We start from the raw sequence: 23,476 nt of genomic DNA, 5'->3' as shown, positions 1-23,476 counted from the left end.
AAACTTCCGTATTTATTATTACTACTACTACTACTACTACTGCGGCCGAAGGGTGGCTGCCGGCAGGGAGTGGAGCAGTCCTTCTCCCTTCTCCCCTCTTCCCTACTCCCCCAGCAGCGGTGGGAGCCAGAACAATGCTGGGCTGGTCCATTCGGGCCAATGTCTTTTGCCAACTGCAGTGTGCGCCTGCGCAATTGAGAGATCATTGCAGGCATGCCTTGCAGTTGGCAAAAGATGCTGGCCCGAATGGACCGTCCCAGCATCACTCTGGACCCTGCCATTACCGGGAGAAGGGAGAAGGACTGCTTTGCTTGCCAATCTCCAGCAGCCACCCCTTGGCTGCAGTAATAATAAATGGGGGGGGGAGGTTTAGCAGGGCGTGCGGCGGCTGTAATAATAATTTAAAAATGGAGGTTTGGCAATGGGCCCCCAAAAGGAGATTTCAAGGGGGCTCCATGGGGGGCAGTCCAGCAGGGGCATATCTAGGGGTAGGGCAGGCAGGGCACGTGCCCTGGGCGCCACTTGAAGGGGGGCTTCATTTAATTTTTTTTTAAAAATGGCTGCCAAAAACAAAATGGCCACTGTGCATGCTCAAATAGCCTCTGTGAGGCTCTAGGTCATGCCAGGCTTTGCAGAGGCCATTTGAGCCTGCATGGTGGCCATTTTGTTTTCAGTGGCCTTTAAAAAAAAAAAAGATTATTTTTAAAAACGGCCACTGCACATTCTCAAATGGTCCCTGCGAGGCCCTAGAGGCCAGAGGGGGGAGGGGGAATCTTTGCAACCCCCCCCAGCCTTTAGGAAGCCCCCCAAAGGGGCTACGGGTAAAAATAATAATAATTAAATATAATATAAGACACTGTACACATCTTCAGATTGGCACTATGTACAGAGAATCAGGGCTTGTGAATACTGAGCTGACGCTTAAGAGCTAGGATTGTATTCATTTGCTCTTACTTTGCTCCTTGTGATAAGTGAGTTAAATGTGATGTCTTGCTAATATGGCTGTTAATGGTGAGTTTGTCTTTGAATCAGTGTGAAACCCTTAATATTAAGGCCCACTGGGAGTTTCTTGCTCTCTTTCTCTCATTTTAACTGTCTTTCTGAAAGACTAGAATATATTCCAAGCAGTGACACAGTTTACTCTGCATATCCTTTAATTATTTACAGAGTATCTGGGAAAAGTCAAATTCTCCATTGATTTTTAAAACATATGTAATGGTGATGCTACAATGCATAGTAGAGAATTAGACAGGCACTTCTGTTTAGTTTTCCAAGTACATCTCCACATAGTATTTGGGTATTTCATGAACCCCCACATACTGAAATTTGTAGTTTTCTAGCATTTTTTGGTCTGGCTAAGTCCACTGCTAAATAGTTTTTGAAATATTAAAAGATTAACGAGCTTGACTTGTATTTTTCAGCTGATATTATGGTAAAGTTATCTGAAAGATGGGTGTCAGATGCTTGGACAGGGGGCGCAATTTCAGCGTTTGCCCTAGGCGCTATTTTCCCTAGATACGCCGCTGCAGTCCAGGTGCCCAAATTACCTAGGTGCACCCCGATTAGGCTCTTACATACTATTGTTCTGATGATGATGATGATGATGATGATGATGATGATGATGGGTAGGGGTGTGCCGAACCGATTGGTGTAGTTTGGTCCAAATTCAGACCGAACCATGGGTATGCAGACTGGTTTGGATGAATCTATCGGCTGGGCCGGTAGGTTTGAAAAACCAGCCCAGACAGGTTCAGAGCACTTTGCGATCGAACTGGCAGCGGTCAGGTTCAATTGCAGCAGTCCATTTCGATCATGAACTGGTTCTGCACATCCCTAGTAATGAGTTGTTAAATAGAGGTTTTAAATACGTTGTCAGTGCTTGAGACAGGCTGTTCTCCACTTTAGTATTCTTCATAGCAAGGCCCAGGAGCCAGTGTCAGCTCCCAGCAACTGTAAGTGCGGCTCCCTAATTGTTAGGTCTGTGTGTAACTTCAGCTTTATCTGAACACTCCACACAGCCCTCCTGGCACTGTGTGGAGGTGACCATTCCCACCACACAGTGCTGTACTTTGTCCAGTGCCTGTGGCAAAACAGAGCCCTCTTGAGCCCAGTGCCATTTTGGAGCGTGCACACAGAGAACTGGAGGGCGGGGTGTAGTCCTTCCCAGGAAAGTGCTGGCAAGAAACTACACTTCCCAGTGCTCTGTGTGCGCCTTCTAAGATGGTGGTGGAGGTTGAGAAGTCTCTTTTTCTCTTAAAGAGCCTAGTGCAGTACTGTGTAGAGGTCAGTGTGGTGGCAAATGGCTCTCACTGAAGTTGTTGGTTTTTTTTTAACCAAAATGACCTCTGCTTGAAAAATAGTGAAGATAACTGTTCCAGTGGTTCTACTGGCAAGGAGAAGTGCCACTACTGATATATTAATCCTTTAAAAAAAAATTATGCTATCTCTGCTCTTATCATTTCAGCTTTGAATGTTGGGTTAACCACAGACCAGTTCTTGGAAAGCTTGGGGATGACTGTAGCAGTTTTAAGTTAGGTGCTCTTGGAAGCAGAATGTTAGAGAGTCTTTGGGAAGGGATTGATGGCCTTGTGGGTCTTGAACCAGTGTCTCTGCAGCTCAAGTAACATGCCGTTTCAGCCAGATTTGGTTTTCTACCTTTTTTGTATGCGTGATCTGGGTTTGCAAACATTGTATTACATCCTGGGTCAACATAAGTCCTTTATCTTAAGTGACTGAACATTGTGCTTTCTGTTGTTAGCTTTGCCTCCTTCCTTGTTCAGGCTTCCTGCCTGCTTATCTGGTTCATGGTAACTGATTTAGGTGTGCCACCATGATCTGACCTCCCAGATTGACTTTGCAGAGAATGCTGTCAGCATGCTGATGGCTGGAAGGTATTGGCCTATATTATTTATTTATTTATTTGATTTATATACCGCCCTTCCAAAATGACTCAGGGCGGTTTACAATTAAAACAAACCACTAAAACAATAAAAAGCTAAAACAAATTAAAAACAATATAACAACAGTTAACAATTTAAAAACATTCTAGAACAACAATTAAACAATTACAGTGATTAAAAGCCCCAAAATCGGGTTAAAATATTAAAACAGATTTAAAAACCCTGGAAAGCCAGGCCAAACAAACACGTTTTAAGGGCTCTCCTGAAGACTAATAGAGAATTCAAATTGCAGATTTCTACAGGGAGCGCATTCCAGAGCCCCGGAGCAGCCATAGAGAAGGCCCACCCCTGAGTCGCCACCAGACGAGCTGGTGGTAACTGGAGATGAACCTCCTCGGATGACCTTAATGTGTGGCTTGTTCACGCAGAAGAAGGCGCTCTCTAAGGTAACTCGGGCCTAAGCCATTCAGGGCTTTAAAGGTAATAACCAGCACTTTGTATTTTGCCCGGAAACATATCGGCAGCCAGTGCAATTGTTTCAAAATAGGCGTAATATGGTCTCTCCGGGTTACCCCCGAGACCAATCTGGCAGCTGCATTCTGAACTAATTGAAGTTTCTGAACTACGTACAAAGGCAGCCCCACGTAGAGCGCATTGCAATAGTCAAGCTGGGAGATTACCAGCTGGTGCACCACTGCTTTGAGGTCATCCTCCTCAAGGAATGGGCGCAGCTGTCGAATCAGCTGAAGCTGATAGAAAGCACTCCTGGCCATGGCCTCCACCTGAGAAATCAGGGTGAGGCCTGGGTCCAGGAGTACTCCCAAGCTGCACACCTGCTCCTTCTGGGGGAATGTAACCCCATCCAGAACAGGGAGATCTAACTCAATCCTCAGATTCTGAGCCCCCAAAATGAGCACCTCCATCTTGCTTGGATTCAGCTTTAATTTGTTATCCCTCATCCAGCCCATTACTGCCTGTAGGCAGGCATTTAGGGAGTGAGTGCCATTTCCCGAAGATGAAAAGGAGAAGTAGATTTGGGTGTCATCAACATACTGATAACACCCAGCACCAAATCTCCTGATGACCTCACCCAGCTGTTTCATGTAGATATTGAAAAGCATTGGTGACAGAATGGAGCCCTGAGGGACTCCATATAACAGCTCCTGCTTTAAGGAGCGACTGTCACCAAGCTCAACCATCTGGGATCTACCCGAGAGATAGGAACGGAACCACTGCAAAGCAATGCCCCCTATTCCCAACTCCCCCAGGTGACCCAGAAGGATACCATGGTCGATGATATCGAACGCCACCGAGAGATCCAAGAGGACCAACAGAGTCACAATCCCTCTGTCGATTTCCCGGTAAAGGTCATCCATCAGGCCGACCAAGGCTATCTCAACCCCATAGCCCGTTCTAAAGCCAGTTTGAACTGGGTCTAGTCAGTTAATCAGTTTCCTCCAAAACCACCTGGAGCTGGCTAGCCACCACCCTCTCGATTACCTTGCCCAGCCAGGGGAGATTGGAGATTGGCCTATAACTATCCATCGCTGAGGGATCCAGGGTAGGCTTCTTAAGAAGAGGTCTAACTATTGCCTCCTTCAAACAGGGAGGCACCCTACCCTCCCTCAGTGATGCATTTATGATATTAACTAGGCCATCTCCAACAATCTCTCTGCTAGATCGAAGCAGCCAGGTTGGGCGAGGATCCAGAGAACAAGTGGTAGGCCGTACTGCTCCAAGCAGCTTGTCCACGTCATCAGGAGTCACAGATTGAAACTGATCCAATCTAACACTGCAAGAGGGATCGCTGGATACCTCCTTCACAGACCCTGCAGAAATAGTGGAGTCCAAGTCGGCCCGAATATGACTGGCCTCCAAAGACATGACCCAGTGTATGTATCCCAGGCTCAGGGGGCTGATAACATGTGAAACAGGGGCGTAACTATAATAGGGCAAGGGGAGACAGTTGTCTGGGGGCCCTCTGCCTTGCCCCCCCCAAGGCAAGTCACATGACTGACTCCCCCAGCCACGCACCCGCCCAGGCTTCCTTCAGTTGTATGCATCCTCCGAAATTGATGTGAGTGTTAAGACCTAGAGCTACCAGAACAGCATGTCTTTCTCTAGTACCATTAAATGACTTGCATTGTCCACAATTTACAAAACCTTTTAAAAAATAATTTAGGATGATGTTCTATTGTGGCACATGATAGATCGATAGATCGATAGATTTTACTATGCTTTTTGTTACCACTATTCAGCCTTATTTAAGATTTCTTTACTTCATGAGCTGAGCTTCAGTGAGGGGGAGCCCCCATTTTAAAATCTTGTCTCTGGGCCCACTCCAACCTTGCTACGCCCCTCTTTGCAGTGACTCTTCTCTCCATCTCACACATCTGGAATATAATGATGATGAAAATATGTACATGAGCAGCTGTTTCTGCAATATACAATTTGGAAATGAGTATGTACCTCTGGGCACAGCCCTCAGAGTTAGGTTCTTTAGAACTAAGAGCTGAAGATAGAGAATCTAGCAAAAGATGTGTACAAGCTCAGGGCTTCTTCAGTTATTTACTTACTAACTTACTTACTTAATTGTTGAATTTATATACCACCTTTCATTAAAACAATTCCAGGGTGGTTCACACCAAAAAATTAAAAAGACTATAAAAATTACACAATTAAAATATTGTTAAAAATATAAAACATAGAACTGACTAAAAAGATTTAAAATACAAGCACAATATAACAATTCAAAAATACAAAGCAGCAGTGGTAGAGACAAGCCTAGGTAAAAAGCCAGGATTTCACAAGCTTTCTAAAAATTGTGATGGAGACTGAGGAGTGAATAGCTACCGCGAGACCATTCCAGAGTCTGGGGGCAGCAACAGAGAAGGCCCTGTCCCATGTGCACGACAGCTGAGCCTCCCTCATTGTCGACACCTAGAGCAGAGCCCCCTCAGATGACCTTGTCAAATGGGCAGCAACCCTTGGGAGGAGGTGGTTCCTCAGGTATCCAGGGCCCAAACTATGAAGGTCAAAACTAGCACCTTGAACTGGACCCAGAAACAAACTGGCAGCCAGTGCAGCTCTTTCAAAATAGGTGTGATGTGATCCCAGTGGGCAGCTCCAGATAAAATCCTAGCTGCTGCATTTTGCACTAGCTGCAGTTTCCAAATATTCTTCAAAGGCAGCCTCACATAGAGCACATTGCAGTAATCCAGCCGTGATGTGACTAAGGCGTGGGTAACTGTAGCCAGATCTGCGTTCTCGAGAAAGGCACACTAGCTGAAGCTGTGCAAAGGCACCCCTGGCCACTGTCTCCGCCAAGCTTCCAAAAGCAGAGCCGGGTCCAGCAATACCCCCAAGCTGCGTACTTGCTCCTTCAAGGGGAGTGCAACCCCGACAAGAACTGGTAGAATCTCCTCATCCCTTTTGGCTCCTACTGACCAACATTACCTCTGTCTTGTCCAGATTCAGGCTCAGTTTATTAACCCACATCCAACCCATCACGGCCTCCAGTCCCTGGTTCAGGACATCCTCTGCCTCCCTAGAATGAGGTGACAAGGAGAGATAGAGCTGAGTGTCATCTGCATATTGCTGACAACTCAGTCCAAGTCCCCAGATGACCTCTCCCAGCGGTTTCATGTAAATGTTGAACAGCATGGGGGTCAGAACTGAACCCTGTGGAACCCCACAGGCCAGTGGCCATGGAGCTGAGCAATAGTCCCCCATCACCACCTTCTGGACCCTCCCCCCAAGAAAGGACCGGAGTTACTCCGCAGTACCTCCAATTCCCATACTCAAGAGGCGGTCCAGAAGGATATCATGGTCAATGGTATTGAATGCCGCTGAGAGGTCCAGCAGAACCAACAGGGACACAGTCCCTTGTCTAGTTCCCGGTGTAGGTCATCCAGTAGAGTGATCAAGGTAGTTTCAGTCCTATATCCAGGGCAGAAGCCAGATTGAAAAGGGTCCAGGTAGTAGCTAGAGTGCTGGACTAGGACCGGGGAGACCTGAGTCCAAATCCCCATTCAGCCTTGATACTTGCTGGGTGACCCTGGGCCAATCACTTCTCGCTCAGCCTAACCTACTTCATAGGGTTGTTGTGAGGAGAAACTCAAGTATGTAGTACACTGCTCTGGGTTCCTTGCAGGAAGAGTGGGATATAAATGTAAAAATAAATAAATTAAATAAATAAGACCTTCTGCAGCTGGGACACCACCACACGTTCTATCACGGTGCCCAAAAAGGGAAGTTTAGAGACAGGAAGGACTTTTTGAATAATGGTCTTACAACTGCCTCCTTGAGGCATGATGGCATCCTGCCCTTCATTAATGAAGCATTAATAATAACCTCCAACCATCAGCCAGTACCCTCCTTGGCAACTTTTATTAGCCATGAAAGGCAAGGGTCAAGAGCACACGATGTTGCCCGCACAATGCCCAGGATCTTGTCCACATCCTCAGACTGCACCAACTGAAAAGAATCCAATACAATAGGACCAGATGGTACCTGAGGTACATCTGCCAGAACTGCCAGAACTCTGGAGTCCAAATGATGCGAGCAACTTTATGTGCAAAGTGATATGCAAACTGATCACATCAGACTGTAGATGATTCTGTCTCCATTATCTGGGGGAATGTGCGGAGCAATGTATTTGCTACACAGAACAGCTTTGTAGTCTGCACTGAGCAGATACAAAAGAGACTGAGAAAAAGTCCCTAAAATGGTCTCTAGCTCATGTTTGGTTCGATTCATCATGACTATTCCTCCAGTGTTGTTCCAGCCGTTGCCCGAGTTGTTTCATCGCCCTAAGCTCTGAGGAAAACCAAGGAGCAGAACGGGCTCCAGCAAGCCGGCATTTAGGAGCAACTGTGTCAACAGCCTGGGCTGTCTCTCTGTTCCAGAGCTTGACCAGGGCCTCGACAGTGTCACCAGCTCTGGACACTGGAAACTCCCCGAGGGCTGTCTGGAAACCAAGCGGATCCATAAGCCTCCAGGGGCGGACAATTCTAATTATACACCACCCCTGCAGAAGGCAGACGGAGCAATCAAATTAAACCCTACCAGATGATGATCTGTCCATGACACAGGAGTTATCTCAAACTCCCCCACCTCCAGATCATTTTTTCCCCAGTCAGCAAAAACCAGATCCAGCATATGCCCTGCCATATGGGTAGGGCCAGATACCAGCTGAGATAGGCCCATGGTTGCCATGGAGGCCATGAAATCCTGAGCCGCTCCTACTAGGGGGGCCTCAGTGTGGACATTGAAATCCCACAAGACAATGTTTGGGGTAACCCAAGGCCACTTCCTAGATCACCCGCACCAGCTCAGGTAGGGAGACTGAAGTGCAGCAGGGTGGTCGGTACACCAGCAGAATCCCCAGCCTATCTCGGAGGCCCACCCTCAAGGACAAACACTCGAAGTTTTGAGATTGCCTGACCAGGCACCTGGAAATGGGAAAGGTCTTGTGATAGATGAATGCAACGCCCCCTCCCTGACCCTCGAGGTGGGGCTGCTGCATGATCAGGAAACCTGGAGGACAGAGCTGAGAGAGACCAACCCCACCCAGCTCATCCCACCAGGTCTCCGTCACACATACCAGGTCACCATGCTCATCCAGAATCAAATCGTGGAGGAGAGATGTTTTAGCGTTTACTGATCTGGAATTCAACAGCAGCACCCTAATCCTCGAGGTTGTGTTCTCAGAGCTACCTGGGGCTGCAGGGTTGGAAAAAGAGATGGAAAAAGGAACAGGCCTCAGTTGCCTGGACCGTTTCCCCCGTAACGGCCTGCCCAACTCCCACCGCCATACCTCCCTGTGCCCACTACCTATGATATAGCTGTCCCCAGACCATCCCCATTTTTCTGCTCTCCCAGACACATCTCCTTTGCTTAACCAACCATAGCTCCTCTGTTAGATAAAAAACCAGGTCCCAGACTCTCTCAGTATACTCTCTTGCTGGCTTCTTGATGGAAAGAGGAAGGTCTTCTGGGGGCCCCAGGCTGCTCACCCCAAGGCTGAGAGCCACAAGGATGAGAGCCCTTGTGCTATCGCCCTTCGGTTTGCACCAAAAGGCTCACACCCCTGGCCCAGCCTTCTCTTTATAGCAGGAGCAGCAGCAGCCCCAGTGATGACACATGTGGAGGAGGTGGGGCAGAGGCAAACACAAGAGTCAGTGGCCCGCCCAAGCTTTCTCTCTTCCTTTCAGTTAGATCTACTTCCCCTTACACATTAATTCTGCAAGTCTGGGGTAACAGCTCATTTCCAAATAGACACAGGTTGGAGCACTCCAGCCTGGATGGTCATGGTTTTGCAGATTGCCTTTAATTAGGTGGGGTTTTGGGGGTGGGTGGGGGGTGATGCTCTTGCACAGTGGTATTAGACACCATTTGTACCTTCTGGGCTTCTCAAAATGACAGTTGTTTTGTGTCAGAGTACTGCAGGAAACTTCACTCTCTGTACTCAGAATGACCAGGCCTCAAACAAAGAGAGCAGCAATGATGTCACAACAGAGCCAACATGGCAGCTGTCTATTTTGAGGGGCATGGCCAAATAGGAATTTCAAGCCTTAATTTCAGCTGCATATAAGCTGATTTCAGCAAAAATGAATTGACTTGTAATCGCTTTTTGGTGAGAACTGAAACACACACACACACACACACACACACACACACACACACACACACACACACACACATATATATATATATATATATATATATATATATATATATATATATAATAGGAGACATCCCCATTGATTCCAAAGGGCTTTATATATAATATAATTTCAAGGTGCTTAGTTTTTAATTCAAAATCCCTGCTAACTGACCAAAAGAGGCACCTTTTAAAACTGATAATTCTTTTTATTTAGCAGGAGGAGAGCAACTGGCTCTGTCCATCCCCAGCAAAGCATCCCTCCAGTGGCTGTTGTCTGTCTTATGTTTCTTTTTTAGATTGTGAACCCTTTGGGGATAGGGAGTCATTTTATTTAATAATATCTATGTAAAGCACCTTGGGAACTTCTGTTGAAAAGCAGTATATAAATATTTGTCATTTGTATCTATTACTTTTCTGAAGCAGTCTGGAATCAGACAGGTTTCAGCAGACAACCTGATTTTCCATCTAAGTTTACATTTTTTTTTATTCCAAAGATTTTCATGATCAAGCAGAAAATCATAACTTTGAGAAATATGGCAGCATTCCAATCCTTTTCTTAACAGAAAACACTCTTGTTTACATCTTTCTTTGATGTAATAAAGGTTCAGTATATATCATTAATGGCTTTCATGTAGATGTAAAATTCCTTCACTAATCCTTATATTTGAGGAACAGAGAACTACTAGGTCACTACTGTATCTTGAAAATCTGATTCATGAAAACATATTGAAAAACATTGCGTTTCAGGTAAAATGTTTACAGGTAAGAAGGCCATTCTAGTCCAGAGTTGTCTGTCTATCTATTACATTTATATACCGCCCCATCCAAAGGCTCTGGGCAGTGCACAAGAAGTTTAAAAAGACATAAAAACAAACACCATTTAAAACACACTGCTTAAAGCAATATAAAAACTATTTTAACACAATTCAAGACCATTTAAAACTAATTAAAATACTAAAAACAATTTAAAAACCTTGCAAGGCCAGTTGTTATCAAATAACTGAAGGAAAGAAAGGGTGATTCTCTTCATGGCAATGGAAGGGAGTGAGTTCCTGAATAAGTTGTCATAAAGAATCTCCCCTTCAGCTCCATGATCCAGCTGACCTGGCTGGAAGTGAAGATGGCCAAGCTTCTCCCCTGCTCCTTATAAACGTTCCTCTAAGGGAATTCAAGGAGGTAGTATAGCCACAGCACGAACGCCTGAGTTATGTGTGAGAAGACCCAGTGGTAAGCCAGTAGGCAGCAGAGGGAGGAGTTGGCAAGGCTACAGCAATGCTTCTGAGAGCTTCTTTACTCTGACTTCAGTAGCAGTGAGAGCCTGGAACTGGGCAAGAATGCTTCTCAAACAGCATTCCCTGTGAAACCCTTCCCCTAGAGACAGAGAGCTAAGAATCTTGAGCCTTAGCAAGGTAGGCAGCCCTTCTCAGGGGCAAACGTCTAAAAACTGTAAGTGCCTTAAGGTCTGCACACACACCAGTCATTCAAAAGTGGGGGGGCGGAAGGAGGGAGGGAGACAGACAGGGAGTTGGCTAAACTCTAGAAGGGGGTCTGAGGCCCTACCTCCTGAAGCCCACATTCCTTGTCCAGTGACAGGTGGTGCAGTATACAAGCAAGTGACTCACTCCTAATTTGTGGGGATGTCCCAGAGGTGAGACAGAGGATTTTTAGTCGTTGTGCATGCACACACATACACAGAAAATCTGCTAGAGAGGAGAAGAAAAAGGAAGAGAGGCAACTAAACATGCTGAGAACATCAGTAGACCTCACATGGGAGACTGGTGGTGGTGGTGGTGGATAGCAAAGGTGTACCCTGTCCCAATGGTAAGCCCCTAGGATCAGCTTCAGTCATGCCCTGTTATTTGATTAAGCTGGCAGTAGCTGATGACTTGGAGACATAATGGGTGACATCTGAGCAGGCAGTTTTTAATAGCTATGATAGATATCTATAAAATGATGTATGGTGTGGAGACAGAGAGCTGTGTTTTTTTGCCCTCTCTCACAACACTAGAACAAGGGGTGAAGCCATGAAACTGATTGCCATAAAATTTGGACCGACAAAATGAAGGACTTTTCACACTGCACATAATTACTGTGGAATTCTCTGCCACAGGAGGCAGCGATGGCTTTAAAAGGGACTTAGAGGACAAGTCTATCAGTGGCTACTAGTCTTGATAGACTACCTCAAGGCTCAGAGGCAGGATGCCTCTGAATACCAGTTGCAGAGGAGCAACAGCAGAAGAAGGGTCATGCTTCCTTGTGTCTCAACCAAAATCTCCATAATTCACACCAGTACTTGGCAACTGGCTATTTAGTGCTAAATCTGCCCCTTGTTTGCTTATGAATAAAGGAATACTGCCCTTAGAGTGCTTTATTGTAGGTGTCAGTGTGGAAACTAGCAATGCCCTCTCACTCTAAAGTTCCCCTGCCTCTTCTACCCCTCAGTAGCTGCATCCATTCTTCTATCAGCATTGCTTCCATTTCTCCCCCTCCTTGCAATCTCAGCCCTCTCCTCCTATACACACACACACACACACTTCACACCACTTGAAAATACCACAATGTATTTGGCCACACACAGATCCCACTGGTTTCTTTTCTTCTCACAAATATGTACATATGGTACTTTTCCCCCTTTTGTTTTTAAGCAAGCCTTATTTCTCCCTTTCCTACAATATAAACATTTCTGGGATATGTCCTTGGGCTGCAATCCAGTGCATACAGCAGTTACTTGGGAGTAAGCCCCAATCAGTTCATTGAGGCTTTACTTGGGGGGGGGACTATATAGAATGGGCTACAGTTCTATGCAACATTTACTTAAGAGAATCCTTTATCAGATTTGAAAATTAAGCCATATAAACCACAAACCTGTCCAAATAACTTATGCTGAGGACCTGTCATTTCAATACTACTAACACACACACACACACACACACACACACACACACACACACACACAAAACACAAAATAACCAACCAATAGCAAACAAGAACTGGCATAAGGACTATAGAGTGGTGGAGCTACTTGGCTATTTTGGACTAGCCTGGTTTCCAAGCTGTGCCTCTTAGGTTGCCCGTGAAGAGAAGTCAATCTCAGAATCCTTACAAAAGAAAAACAAATAAAAGACACACACTTCAAACAAGATAGGTTTGAAGCTGTCAGATTAGTAATTTCAGTTAAAATGCCTTGTTTTATTTGGAAGCCATAACCTCTTCCCTCATAACCTTTTCACCTCAAGAGAGGTGAGGGAGTAAGAGAAAGAAGGGAGCTAGCAAAAGGCTTTGCTCAAAGTCCCAGAACAATAGCGAAGGCAGGGGGCTGCGTGTCTGTTAGTAAAAAAACTACTCACAGGAAGGGCCAGTCGACCATATCTCCTACTTTCCCCCTCATTTTCTAGATCTCTGAATGTTGCCAAGATTTGCCAGTGGCATTTTAAAAAAAAAAGGAAAGAAAAAGAAGAGAGCTCCCATCAGATGTTGGAGAAATCTAGTACTGAGGGCTTGGTTGGGGTGCTGCGTGAGGAGAAGAGGGCTGGCTTCCCTGTGGAGAAGGCAAGGCTGGAGAAAGGTAGCCAGGACTCAATACAAGGCACAACACAATACATCAATACAAGCCACAAGAGATGTGGAGGAAAGGAAGCAAGGGCTAGCCAAAAGAAAAAGGCGATGAGGAAGGCTTTGGACTGGAATTAGTCTTGGGCCAGGCAATTAAAGGACAGACATGGTTCATGATAGCAGTATATCTTTTACTCCTACAGTTGTTCAGAGCATAACTTAAGCAGGAAGCTTATCAAAGCACAGAGCCAATAATGGAGAAACTTAGCATGGCCATTCAAGCTTGGATCAGGCAGGCTTGCTCTCTACCCGAGTATCTCAAGGGCGCAGAACCATAGAGGCACTTTATTTAAGCATTTTATTTATTTAAGCAAGTTTAAGTTTATGTGCAGCAGTACCTGATAATATTTATTACTGAGCCCGGTTTATAGGTTGTAACTTCCTTCCTCTTATTTGGAAGCCTGGGCAAGTTTTGGGATTGACCCACACACAGAACATCTGTCTTAATGTTCCCAGCCATGAAGTATGATACTGAAGAGGCATAGTCTTTGTTTTTCACTGCCAAAGCAATGGTATCAGGATAAGGTATAGATGTAAACTGTTGATGAATCAGCCAGCTTAAATAAAGCCTATCTGAGTAACAGCTCTGGCATGTTCTTCAGCGAACCTGGGGAACATTTCATAAAGAGTATTTATGTGCAATGCTCTGAGATTTGTTTGTTTGTTTGTTTGTTTGTTTATTTATTTAAGCTGGTGATCCTAGCTGTTTTTTGTTTGCCTGCCTGTTACTTTTTTTATAGCCTGAAACATCAATTTGAAATTGTTCCATAATATATGTATTTTTTAAAATTTGGAATTAAGCTTCAAAGAAAAGAGGCCCTTGGTTTTATTTTATAACTTAAAATTGAAATATTTTTTCATACTGCATTTCTTCCTTGTGAAACAAAAACCTATTTTTGTTATGCTGTTGTTGTTGTTGTTTTGTTATAGCATTCAGCCATGGAAAGAAGATAGTTTTGCCCAGTTCTCTTTAGTAGCCTTGCACTCCAGTTTTGAAATCAGAATCTCAAAGCAGGTTGCAAAACAAAGAGGGGGTTTTCAGTCTACTTTTTAGATGAAATATTAAGTGCGTATTTATGGTTTTTCTCCATTTAGGCCTAGGTGTCTACTGCAGGCTGAAATAGGATGTGCTTCTCTGAATTAAATCCAGGATATAACCCTGTCCAGGCATTTTGTTCTGAAGGGAGGGTTACTCTCCATAATTCAGAACCCTGAGCATTATGTGGTTCTTAGACACAGGCAGAAACCCTCCCTACATGCAGCACTTTCCTCTGCAGGCAAATGCCAAACATTGGTGTGATGGATACTGGAATGAAATCACCCTGTTTTTCCTTATCTCATTTGATTCAGCTAGGCCTAAAGATAATGAGCTACCTGTAACCGTTTTTTACCTACAACCTTTGCTGCTACATGTTTTCCATTGTACAATTCTTCTTTTGGGTGGAAATCTTCTGATCCTACTCTTGAAAGTTTGTGACTACAATAGGTTCTGTTGATACTTTATTGTAGCAATCAAAAGGGAGACACTCCCTTCAATATTCCCATTGTGGAATAACACACCTTCTTTATATATATTTCTCTAAGGCATACCAGTGGCTAATCCCATGCGTGGCAGCTCTCGCGAGAGTTTGGAGAGCCGCCACGGGATGGGTGGGGAAAAATGAAAATGGTGGCGGCTGGTGGGCAGGCAAAAAAAAGGCGGTGAATGGTGCCAGCCGGACCAAAGAAAACTGTGGCAGGCTGGGAAAAAGATGGCGGGCAGGCAGGGAAGGACGACAGACAGCAGGCAGGGGGTGGGTGGGGAGACAAGACGGCGGGTGGAAGCGGAGAAACAGACTGCCAGCAGGTGGGGAAAGAAGAAGGCGGGGGGCGGGCGAGGAAGAAGACGGGCAGGGGAATAATTTGGTGGGTGTGGGCACGCAAAAAAGTGGATGTGGGGGAGAAAGCAGCGGCAGCGACTAGGGGTGCAGATGCTCTGCGCCGGATCAGCTAGTATCTTAATATTTCTTTATCTGATTCATCTATAGGAATTCCAAAATCTATATTTAAATTCATATAATTCTTCCTTTTCTTAATTTAACATATTCTAAATGTTGTTGTGCCCCAGTAGTCTTTAATGGATCCTTCATAGTCACTTTTCTTTCTTATCATTTTGTAAGTAAATAGAAAGCTCCTTGAACCTGTGCACCTTGAAATTATCTTTCATCGAATGCCCTGTATTATCAATGCTATGTTTTGAGGTCTTAAGTTTTGTCTATGTTATGTGCCTATATATGCTGTACTAAAATTTAGACAGGAGAACCTCATTAATCATGGGTCTAGCACTCGCAGTTTTGCATATCCATGCTCGGGTGATGGACACTCAACCTCGGTATACACAGGAAAAGGCATAAAGAGTGTCAAACCTTCGTATTTGCAGGTAGGGGCCGCCTGGAAATGACTTTGGAGATCATTTTAGCTCCATTTTGAGTTCAGCAGAGATTGGGAGCCATTTCATGGCTCTTAAAAAAAAAAAAGCGCCAAACCACCAACCCCCCCCCCCATTTTTGGCCAGTTCTTCACTCTTGTGGGGCATTGCTGGAGTGCTGGGGACCTGCAGAGCACAGTAGGCCACGTCCCCCCCTTTTTATAGGACATTTTACCCCTTTTTGAACATTTTTCTGATCTCCGAGAACCTAACTTCTGGATTTCCATAGCCCCAATGATCCAGTATCTGCAGTTTCCGTATGCACAGTAGTAGCGGAGAACAGAACCTTTGCAATACTTTCTCCTGTATAAGTGAACTAGTGTTTTTAAAGAAGTTTTTCTCCCAAGTATTTCTGTAAATATTGTCATTACAATACCCTTGTAAGGAATATGAACCCACATGTAGTTTGATTTCTGAATTGGAGCCTTGTGCAAAACAGTTTCCTGATCTGGCTTACAGCTTATCTAAATACTGGAGTGTAAAGGGTTAGGCAACTTGGGCATAGGGACACCCAGGAGCATGGTTTGTCATTGGCGGGAGACATGGTTAGTAGGTGCGATCCTGCTGACCATACTTTCTTTCTCTCTAGAGATTATAACACCTAAACAGGCTTATGTAAACACGAAAGCTGAAGGTCAGTATTCCATGTACCCATCATCTATTATTTTATTATTATTTCTTGTTTACACAGTCAGACAGGTGTTATTGACTGGTTTGTTTTATCCAGACATCGCGTCCTTCCCAAGGACCTGGGATGGCTGAATTTTATTATCAATATTGTTATTATTATTATTATAGATATCGTCGCAGAATATAGGCTGTTCCTAGTAAAGTTGCTTTTTGTAATTGGCTGATGGTGATTTCTGTGGCCCCTATGGTGTTGAGGTGCTCTTCAGGGTGTTTTAGAATTGCACCTAGGGTGCCAATTACTACTGGGATTATTTTGGTCGTCTTCTACCACGGCCTTTCAATTTCAATTTGTAGATCTTTGTGATTTTTTTTCTATTTCTTTTTCTTCTATTCTGCTATCCCTTGGTATTGCTATGTCGATTATTTTGACTTGTTTTTCTTTCTTCTCGACTACAGTTATATCTGGTGTATTGTGTGGCAGATGTTTGTCTGTTTGTAGTCAGAAGTCCCATAATATTTTTGCATCTTCATTTTCTACAACTTTTTCAGTGTTATGGTCCCACCAATTTTTGGCTACAGGTAGCTTGTATTTTTTCGCAGATGTTCCAGTGTATCATCCCTGCTACCTTGTCATGCCTTTGTTTGTAGTCAATCTGTGCGATCTTTTTACAACAGCTGATTAGGTGGTCCACGGTTTCATCTGCTTCTTTACAAAGGTGGCACTTGCTGTTGATTTTTCGACTTTTGCTCTTATTGCATTTGTTCTTAGTGCCTGTTCTTGTGCAGCCAGTATTAAACCCTCTGTTTCTTTCTTCAAGTTGCCTGTCTTGAGCCACTGCCAGGTCTAAGTGATGTTTGATTTTTCAGTTATATTGTGCAAATATTGACCATGCAGTGGCTTATTTTTCCATTTTTCTGCTCGGTTCTTGACTTGTTCTTTCTTGTAGGCCTGCTTTGTTTGATTGGTGTTTAACAGTTTCTCATTATTGACCATTTGAAGTGCATCTTCTTCACTGTCCTTGATATATTCTTCAAGGCCTCTTTTCCCTCCTCTGCTGTTTGATGCACTTGCAGCATTCCTCTTCCACCAGAGCAGCGAGGGAGGCATTGCCTATCTACATCACTGCGGGGGTGCAGAGCATGATTGATGGTCATGATTTTCCTGGTCTTACGATCTAGCGTCTCTAGCTCTGCCTGGGTCCAGTCTATTATTCCTGCAGTGTATCTGATAATAGGTATAGCCCAGGTGTTCATGGCTTGTATGGTGTTCCCGCCATTGAGTTAGGACTTCAGGATTTTTCTAACTCTCCTGATGTATTCACTTCCAATATTATTTATATTATTTTTTAAAAAAATTATTTTATTATTATTTTACATTATTTATTCCACTCTTTCTCCAAGGAGCCCAGAGCGGTGTACTACATACTTAGGTTTTCTCCTTACAACAACCCTGTGAAGTAGGTTAGGCTGAGAGAAAAGTGACTGGCCCAGAGTCACCCAGCTAGTCTCATGGCTGAATGGGGATTTGAACTCAGGTCTCCCTCATCCTAGTCCAGCACTCTAGCCACTACACCACGCTGGCTCACGCTTTTGTTCTATTTCTATACCACCCTTCCCAAAATGGCTCAGGGCGGTTTACACAAACAAACAAACAATAAATAAGATGGATCTCTGTACCCAAAGGGTTCACAATTTAAAAAGAAACCTAAGATAGACACCCACAACAGTCACTGGAGGCACTGTGCTGGGGGTGGATAGGGCCAGTTACTCTTCTCTGCTAAATAAAGAGAATCACCATGTTAAAAGGTGCCTCTTTGCCAAGTTAGAAGGGGTAACTTATCTATGCATTATACATCTGTCTATGCTCAAGGTTCTAAATATTTGAGTTAACATACCCATGGGCAGTCCCGGTATAGTGCTGTATTCTGTGGGTGTAGCAAGGTTGTGGTGGGCCCAGAGACAAGATTTTAATATCCCCCCCCCGAACCTCAGCTCATGAAGTAAAGAATCTTAAATGAGGCTGAATAGTGGTAACAAAAAGTGTGTGTGTGTGTGTGTGTGTGTGTGTGTCTGTATCTCCTATGTGCCACAATAGAACATCATCCTAAATTGTTTTTTAAAAGGTTTTGTAAATTGTGGATGATGCAAGTCATTTAATGGTACTAGAGAAAGACATGCTGTTCTAGTAGCTCCAGGTTTTAACACTCACATCAATTTCAGAGGATGAATAAAACTGAAGGAAGCACAGGCAGGTGCGCGACTGGGGGAGTCAATCATGTGACTTACCTCTGGGGGCCGCCCCAAGGCAGTGGGCCCCCAGACAACTGTCTCCCCTTGCCCTATTATAGTTACGCCCCTGGCTGTATTTTCTGACTGTTGGTGCATCAAAGCCTTAAGATAAGGCCAATGGACTTTTGGAGCAAAATCAACTTATTGCACAATGGAGTAACCAAAGGACAGTGGTGCTTAAACTTGAGAACCACTATTTGGGTTAGTTTTTTCTCTGTAGACTATTGCATATTCATGCATTGTGAAAATGGGTGATAGGTTCCTCACCTAACTGTTTCCCAGTTTGTCAGCAAGGTAGTGTTTGCTTAGCTAGATATCTGTATGTTCAGTATCCAGGATCCTTTTAGCAAAACACAAGAAAATATTACCTTTATCTGTGTGCTTGAAAAGTAAAAAATTTCACTCTAGTCACAATGTTAGAGCAATAATTTTTAAACTTTCTACCTTCTGAGAACCCTTTCCACATCAGTTTGAATGCCAAGAAAGCTCTGTACTCCTGCCCCATCTGTGCTTTGGCAGAGAATTCTGGGGCATGTTCTTGTTAACTTGCTAGTCATGTTGAATCTCTCTTTCAGGCCACATTATTTGAGAATGAAATATGCCCAGTGCTCTCCTGTACTGAACATTGCAGGGGAAGACTGGTTCTGTGGTGATCAGATTGTCATTTAGGGAACCCCTAATAAACTTCCAACGGATCCCAGTTTAAAAATTACTGGTTTATGTCAAATACATTATGCCTCATGAACAAGACTTAGTGTCAAATGCTTAAGAATGGATTTACAATCCCATCCCATCTCCACAAGGGGGAGGGGCCTGTTAGAATGGTCCTCCCGAGAAGGTGATTGGAAGCAGTGTTCTCCCTAATTTTTTTCATCTGTGTGCGGAATGAGTTTTTTTCTGGGCAGCAGTATCAAGGCAATGTGATGGGATCTAAAATTAACTGAGTGGACATCAGAAAATGTGTGAGCACGCACACATGTACACGCCTTAAAGAGAACACTGCTTGGAAGAATTTAGTGTTGGCTCTGCCAGTGATTCTGTTGATGCCACGGTGGGAAACTGGAGTAGTGAACTTACCAGGGCAGTAGACATGATCTCTCGTAAGCCTCCTCTCCAACCCACTTCAAAATTGGCCCCTTGGTATATGGAAGAACTATAGGAGCTAAGGTGGCAAGGTAGACAACTGGAGCACAAATGAAGGAAAAACTTGACTTGAATCTGACAGATGACAACATACAGCACATTTGAAGACCTGTTCTCAAGCAAAATGTACGGCAAATAAGCAATTCTTTTCTGCCTGCATTGGATCCGCAAGTTCACATCTAGCAGAGTTGTCTAGGGTTGTGAAAGGGCTATTACCTTGAATTTGGAACTATCCCTTGAATCAGAACTTGGAACTATCAGTTACACATCGTGATGTTTTTAATGAGTTGTTGGTGGGTAAAATCTCTCATATTTGTGCTGACTTGGATTCCAGAATCATCATAGAGTCTAATGTGGAGGTGTCCAGCAACTCCTCTTATGAGCTTAGGCTGGATCAGTTTCGATTTGTTCAAGCAGCTTGTCCTGAAGATGTGGACAAGCAGCTTGGAATAGTGCGGCCTGCCAGCTGTCCTCTTCTCCAACATGTCTTATACTATTTGGCAGAGGCATTGTTGTAGAAGACCTGTATATAAATGCTTATCTGAGGGAGGTCAGGATGCCTTCCTGTCTTAAAGAAGCAATTATTAGACCTCTTCTAAAGCAGCCTACATTGGATCTCTCAGAGTTAAGCAACTATAGGCCTGTCTCCAACCTTCCATGGGTAGGCAAAGTAATTGAGAAGATGGTGGCCTTCTAGCTCCAGTCTTGGAGGAAACTGATGATCTAGACTCATTTCAAACTGGTTTTCGGGTGGGCTATGGGGTGAAGAGTGACTTGGTCAGCCTGATGGGGATCTCCAATGGGGAATTGACAAGAGGGAGTGTGACTATGTTGGTCCTTTTGGATCCCTCAGTGGCTTTCTCGACTATTAACCATAGTATCCTTCTGGACTATCTGAGGGGGTTGGGAGTGTGAGGCACTGCTTTGCAGTGGTTCTGCTCCTACCTTTTGGGCAGATTCCATATAGTGTTGCTTGGAGACACCCATCTGTGTGTTAAATTTTGTTTTATTTGTTTTATATTGTAAACTGCCCAGGGTTTGGGATGGTATTCAGATATAAGTAAATACATGTTCATGCTTCCAGATCTCACATGGGTTAAGTATTTACTTAAACATGCATGTGGTTATTCCTCTGTACTCTTACAATTACCTAGCCAGGGGTGGGGAACCTTGGCACTCCAGCTGTTGTTGAACTACAACTCCCATCATCCCCAGCAACAATTATTGTGACTGGGGATGATGGGAGTTGTAGTTCAACAACAGCTGGAGTGCCAAGGTTCCCCACCCCTGAAAGCTGTGAGATAGTAACTTATTCACCCAGTGAGCTTCATGGCCAATGAGAGATCAAAACTTAGACTTCTCTGATCCAGCATTCTATTGATCATACCACATTGATTTGGAGGGTCCAGAATCCCATTGATCAATCTAGCTGTGGCATTCCATAGCTTAACAGTCATATTTTAATTATGTGTAAACCACTCCTTCAGGATAGATTGACTCACCTCTAGTGTGTGTGGCTGTGTAAATATGAGCTTTCTTTTTTTAGTGGCTCTGAAATAATTGAATTCTTTGGCAGCTGAGTATTTTCTTCCCTCAGCAGTAGCTGTGTATGTCTGTCTATAGCTGAACACACAAAAAACCTCCAACATCAGGATTGTTGGAATAAATATTTTGAGATCTGCTCTTCTTTTGTCTGCGCTGAGTTTCTGGAATCCCATTAAAATAATTAGTAGAAAGCAGAACTAAAGGAGTAAACTCTGTCAAATCCAAAACCCTTTTGTCCTTCTTTTCAGTTTTTCTAAATGGTTTAGTGAAAGATCACAATGGGATAAGAGATCAAAGGATGCTAATCAAACCTTTTATCATGGTGCCAAATGATCTTTAATATAAGAACAATCCAGTGTGTCTCTTGAGGCAGCACAGCTTACATTTCTTTATACTGTGAATACATTGTTTGTGGATTTGGTTTCAGGTTTCTGTTATACCACTACTACTGGGAAACTGAGTTTCCTTAACTGCTAAATAGAGAATTCAGGTTTTTGACACTGGAAATGTTGTTTAAATACAATTTTCTGCATAGCATACCTTGTCAAAAGACTGAGGAAATCAAACAAAACATTTTGATTATTAAAATGGCTATTAGGAGTGAGTTGTTTTTTTAACTCACATGTGAATACTGGCAGCAAAAAAAAAAAAAAAAATGTTACAATGAAGATGCAGGTGGCCACTTCTATAAAATTCTGTCCCTGAGGCGATGTCATAGTGAAGTCTCTAAGTTAAGGAGGAATTGCTGGAGCCTCCCCAACTGTATCTAAAAGTAAACAAAGGCAGGTGAGTTTATGGTACTTGCTTTTGTTCTGTGCCTGAGGGCAGGGTAATCAAAGGGAAATGAAAGGGCAGAGCCTAATGCAGGTCTGTGGCGTGCTTTAAAGTTCCAAATAGTGAGATTTCATGTAAGCAAAAGCCCTGTGAATTGAGTGGTTGTCCTATGGGGTATGGGACTCAGTGCTGGAAGCTGCAGCACCAGAAACAATAATGGGGGGAGGGGCACAGAAAGGCAAATGTGCATTTCTGAAAGGCATAAGCTTTGTCCCATGTTAGGTTTTTGAAAGAGAAATTGTGTACTGTATTTCACATTAATGCTCTGATTCTAAACATATTAGTTCAGATTCTCTGTTATCTCCCTTTCCTCCATCAGCTAATGGTCCAACCACCTCCCTAGCTGGTTTCTTGCTTTTGACATCAAAAGTAAGAAACCAGCTAGGGAGGTGGAGCTGTGGAGAATGTGGGCCATTAAAATCAACAGTAAAAATTTCTTTTTTATTGTTGGTTTTAATGACCCACATTCTCCACAGCTTTACAAGGGTGGATCAACCTTAATAGGGAGCCAGGATACAAGCTGCATTGTAGCCTTGCTCCTTAACCCACCACACAAGGAGGAGAATCCGGAATTGATTTTCGCTGCTCTTTCTGACCTAACAAATCCATTTTCCCTGGCAGGAATATGTTCCTTAGGATTGCACAGCTCTCAGGGGCATATTCCTAGCAAGGAACACAGCTTTTGCAGAGAGGGGAGAGAAGCAATAATTGCTTCCCAAATCCTGAGGAGCAACACTGCAGTGCAGCTAGTGACTTGGCTTCCTGCAAGGGCAGAACATGAGTTCCCCTCCCTTAAAGCTGCAGAGAATGTGAACCAATGCTTTTGGCAATATGCTCTTCAAATAATCTTTTTTGCTTGTGTTATCATCAACTTACATTTATAGTGCCAGTATTTGTGCTTTGTTTTTTCCTCATTTAGGGGGGAAATTCATTTTCTGAGGGAACTCGTCTTACCCTTAAGGCTTCCATGGCCTTGCTTACTAATCACTCTGGCATCACCATGGACCTTTTGGTGCTTTTTAGCACCTTTCTGAGGTTCTATTGCTGTTTTAAATACCTCCAAGTGTCATAGTGATGAAGCGTGGTGTAGTGGTTAGAGTGCTGGACTAGGACTGGGGAGACCCGTGTTCAAATCACCATTCAGCCATGATACTTGCTGGGTGACTCTGGGCCAGTTACTTCTCTCTCAGCCTAACCTTCCTCACAGGGTTGTTGTGAAAGAGAAACTTAAGTATGTAGTGCACCGCTCTGGGCTCCTTGGAGGAAGAGCGGGATATAAATGTAATAATAATAATAATAATAATAATAGTGAGATTTGATTCTCCCTTCATCTTCCGTTTAATGAACTCTCTCACTTCGGAGAAGTTTGTCTTTTGAAATTAAATGTAA

The 23,476-nt window shown here is 44.0% G+C and overlaps 1 protein-coding gene across 14 annotated transcripts in view; it reads left to right on the top strand.

Annotated features, from left to right (window-relative positions):
* Positions 1–23,476, top strand: part of PLEKHG4B (pleckstrin homology and RhoGEF domain containing G4B) — a 239,592-nt gene that overhangs the window by 70,748 nt on the left and 145,368 nt on the right. Inside the window, exon 1 of one of the 14 annotated variants that reach the window (XM_053261036.1) lies at positions 3,245–3,346. The exons of the other annotated variants lie outside the window; for them this stretch is intronic. Within the exon in view, the coding sequence (XP_053117011.1) occupies positions 3,299–3,346 (48 nt within the window). The 5' untranslated portion in view covers positions 3,245–3,298. Of the gene's footprint in view, positions 1–3,244; positions 3,347–23,476 lie in introns of those variants that run through there. 14 annotated transcript variants of the gene reach the window in all.

This window comes from Hemicordylus capensis, chromosome 6 (assembly GCF_027244095.1).
Source record: "Hemicordylus capensis ecotype Gifberg chromosome 6, rHemCap1.1.pri, whole genome shotgun sequence".
Lineage (NCBI taxonomy): Eukaryota > Metazoa > Chordata > Lepidosauria > Squamata > Cordylidae > Hemicordylus > Hemicordylus capensis.
This window is presented reverse-complemented; position numbering and strand designations above follow the sequence as displayed.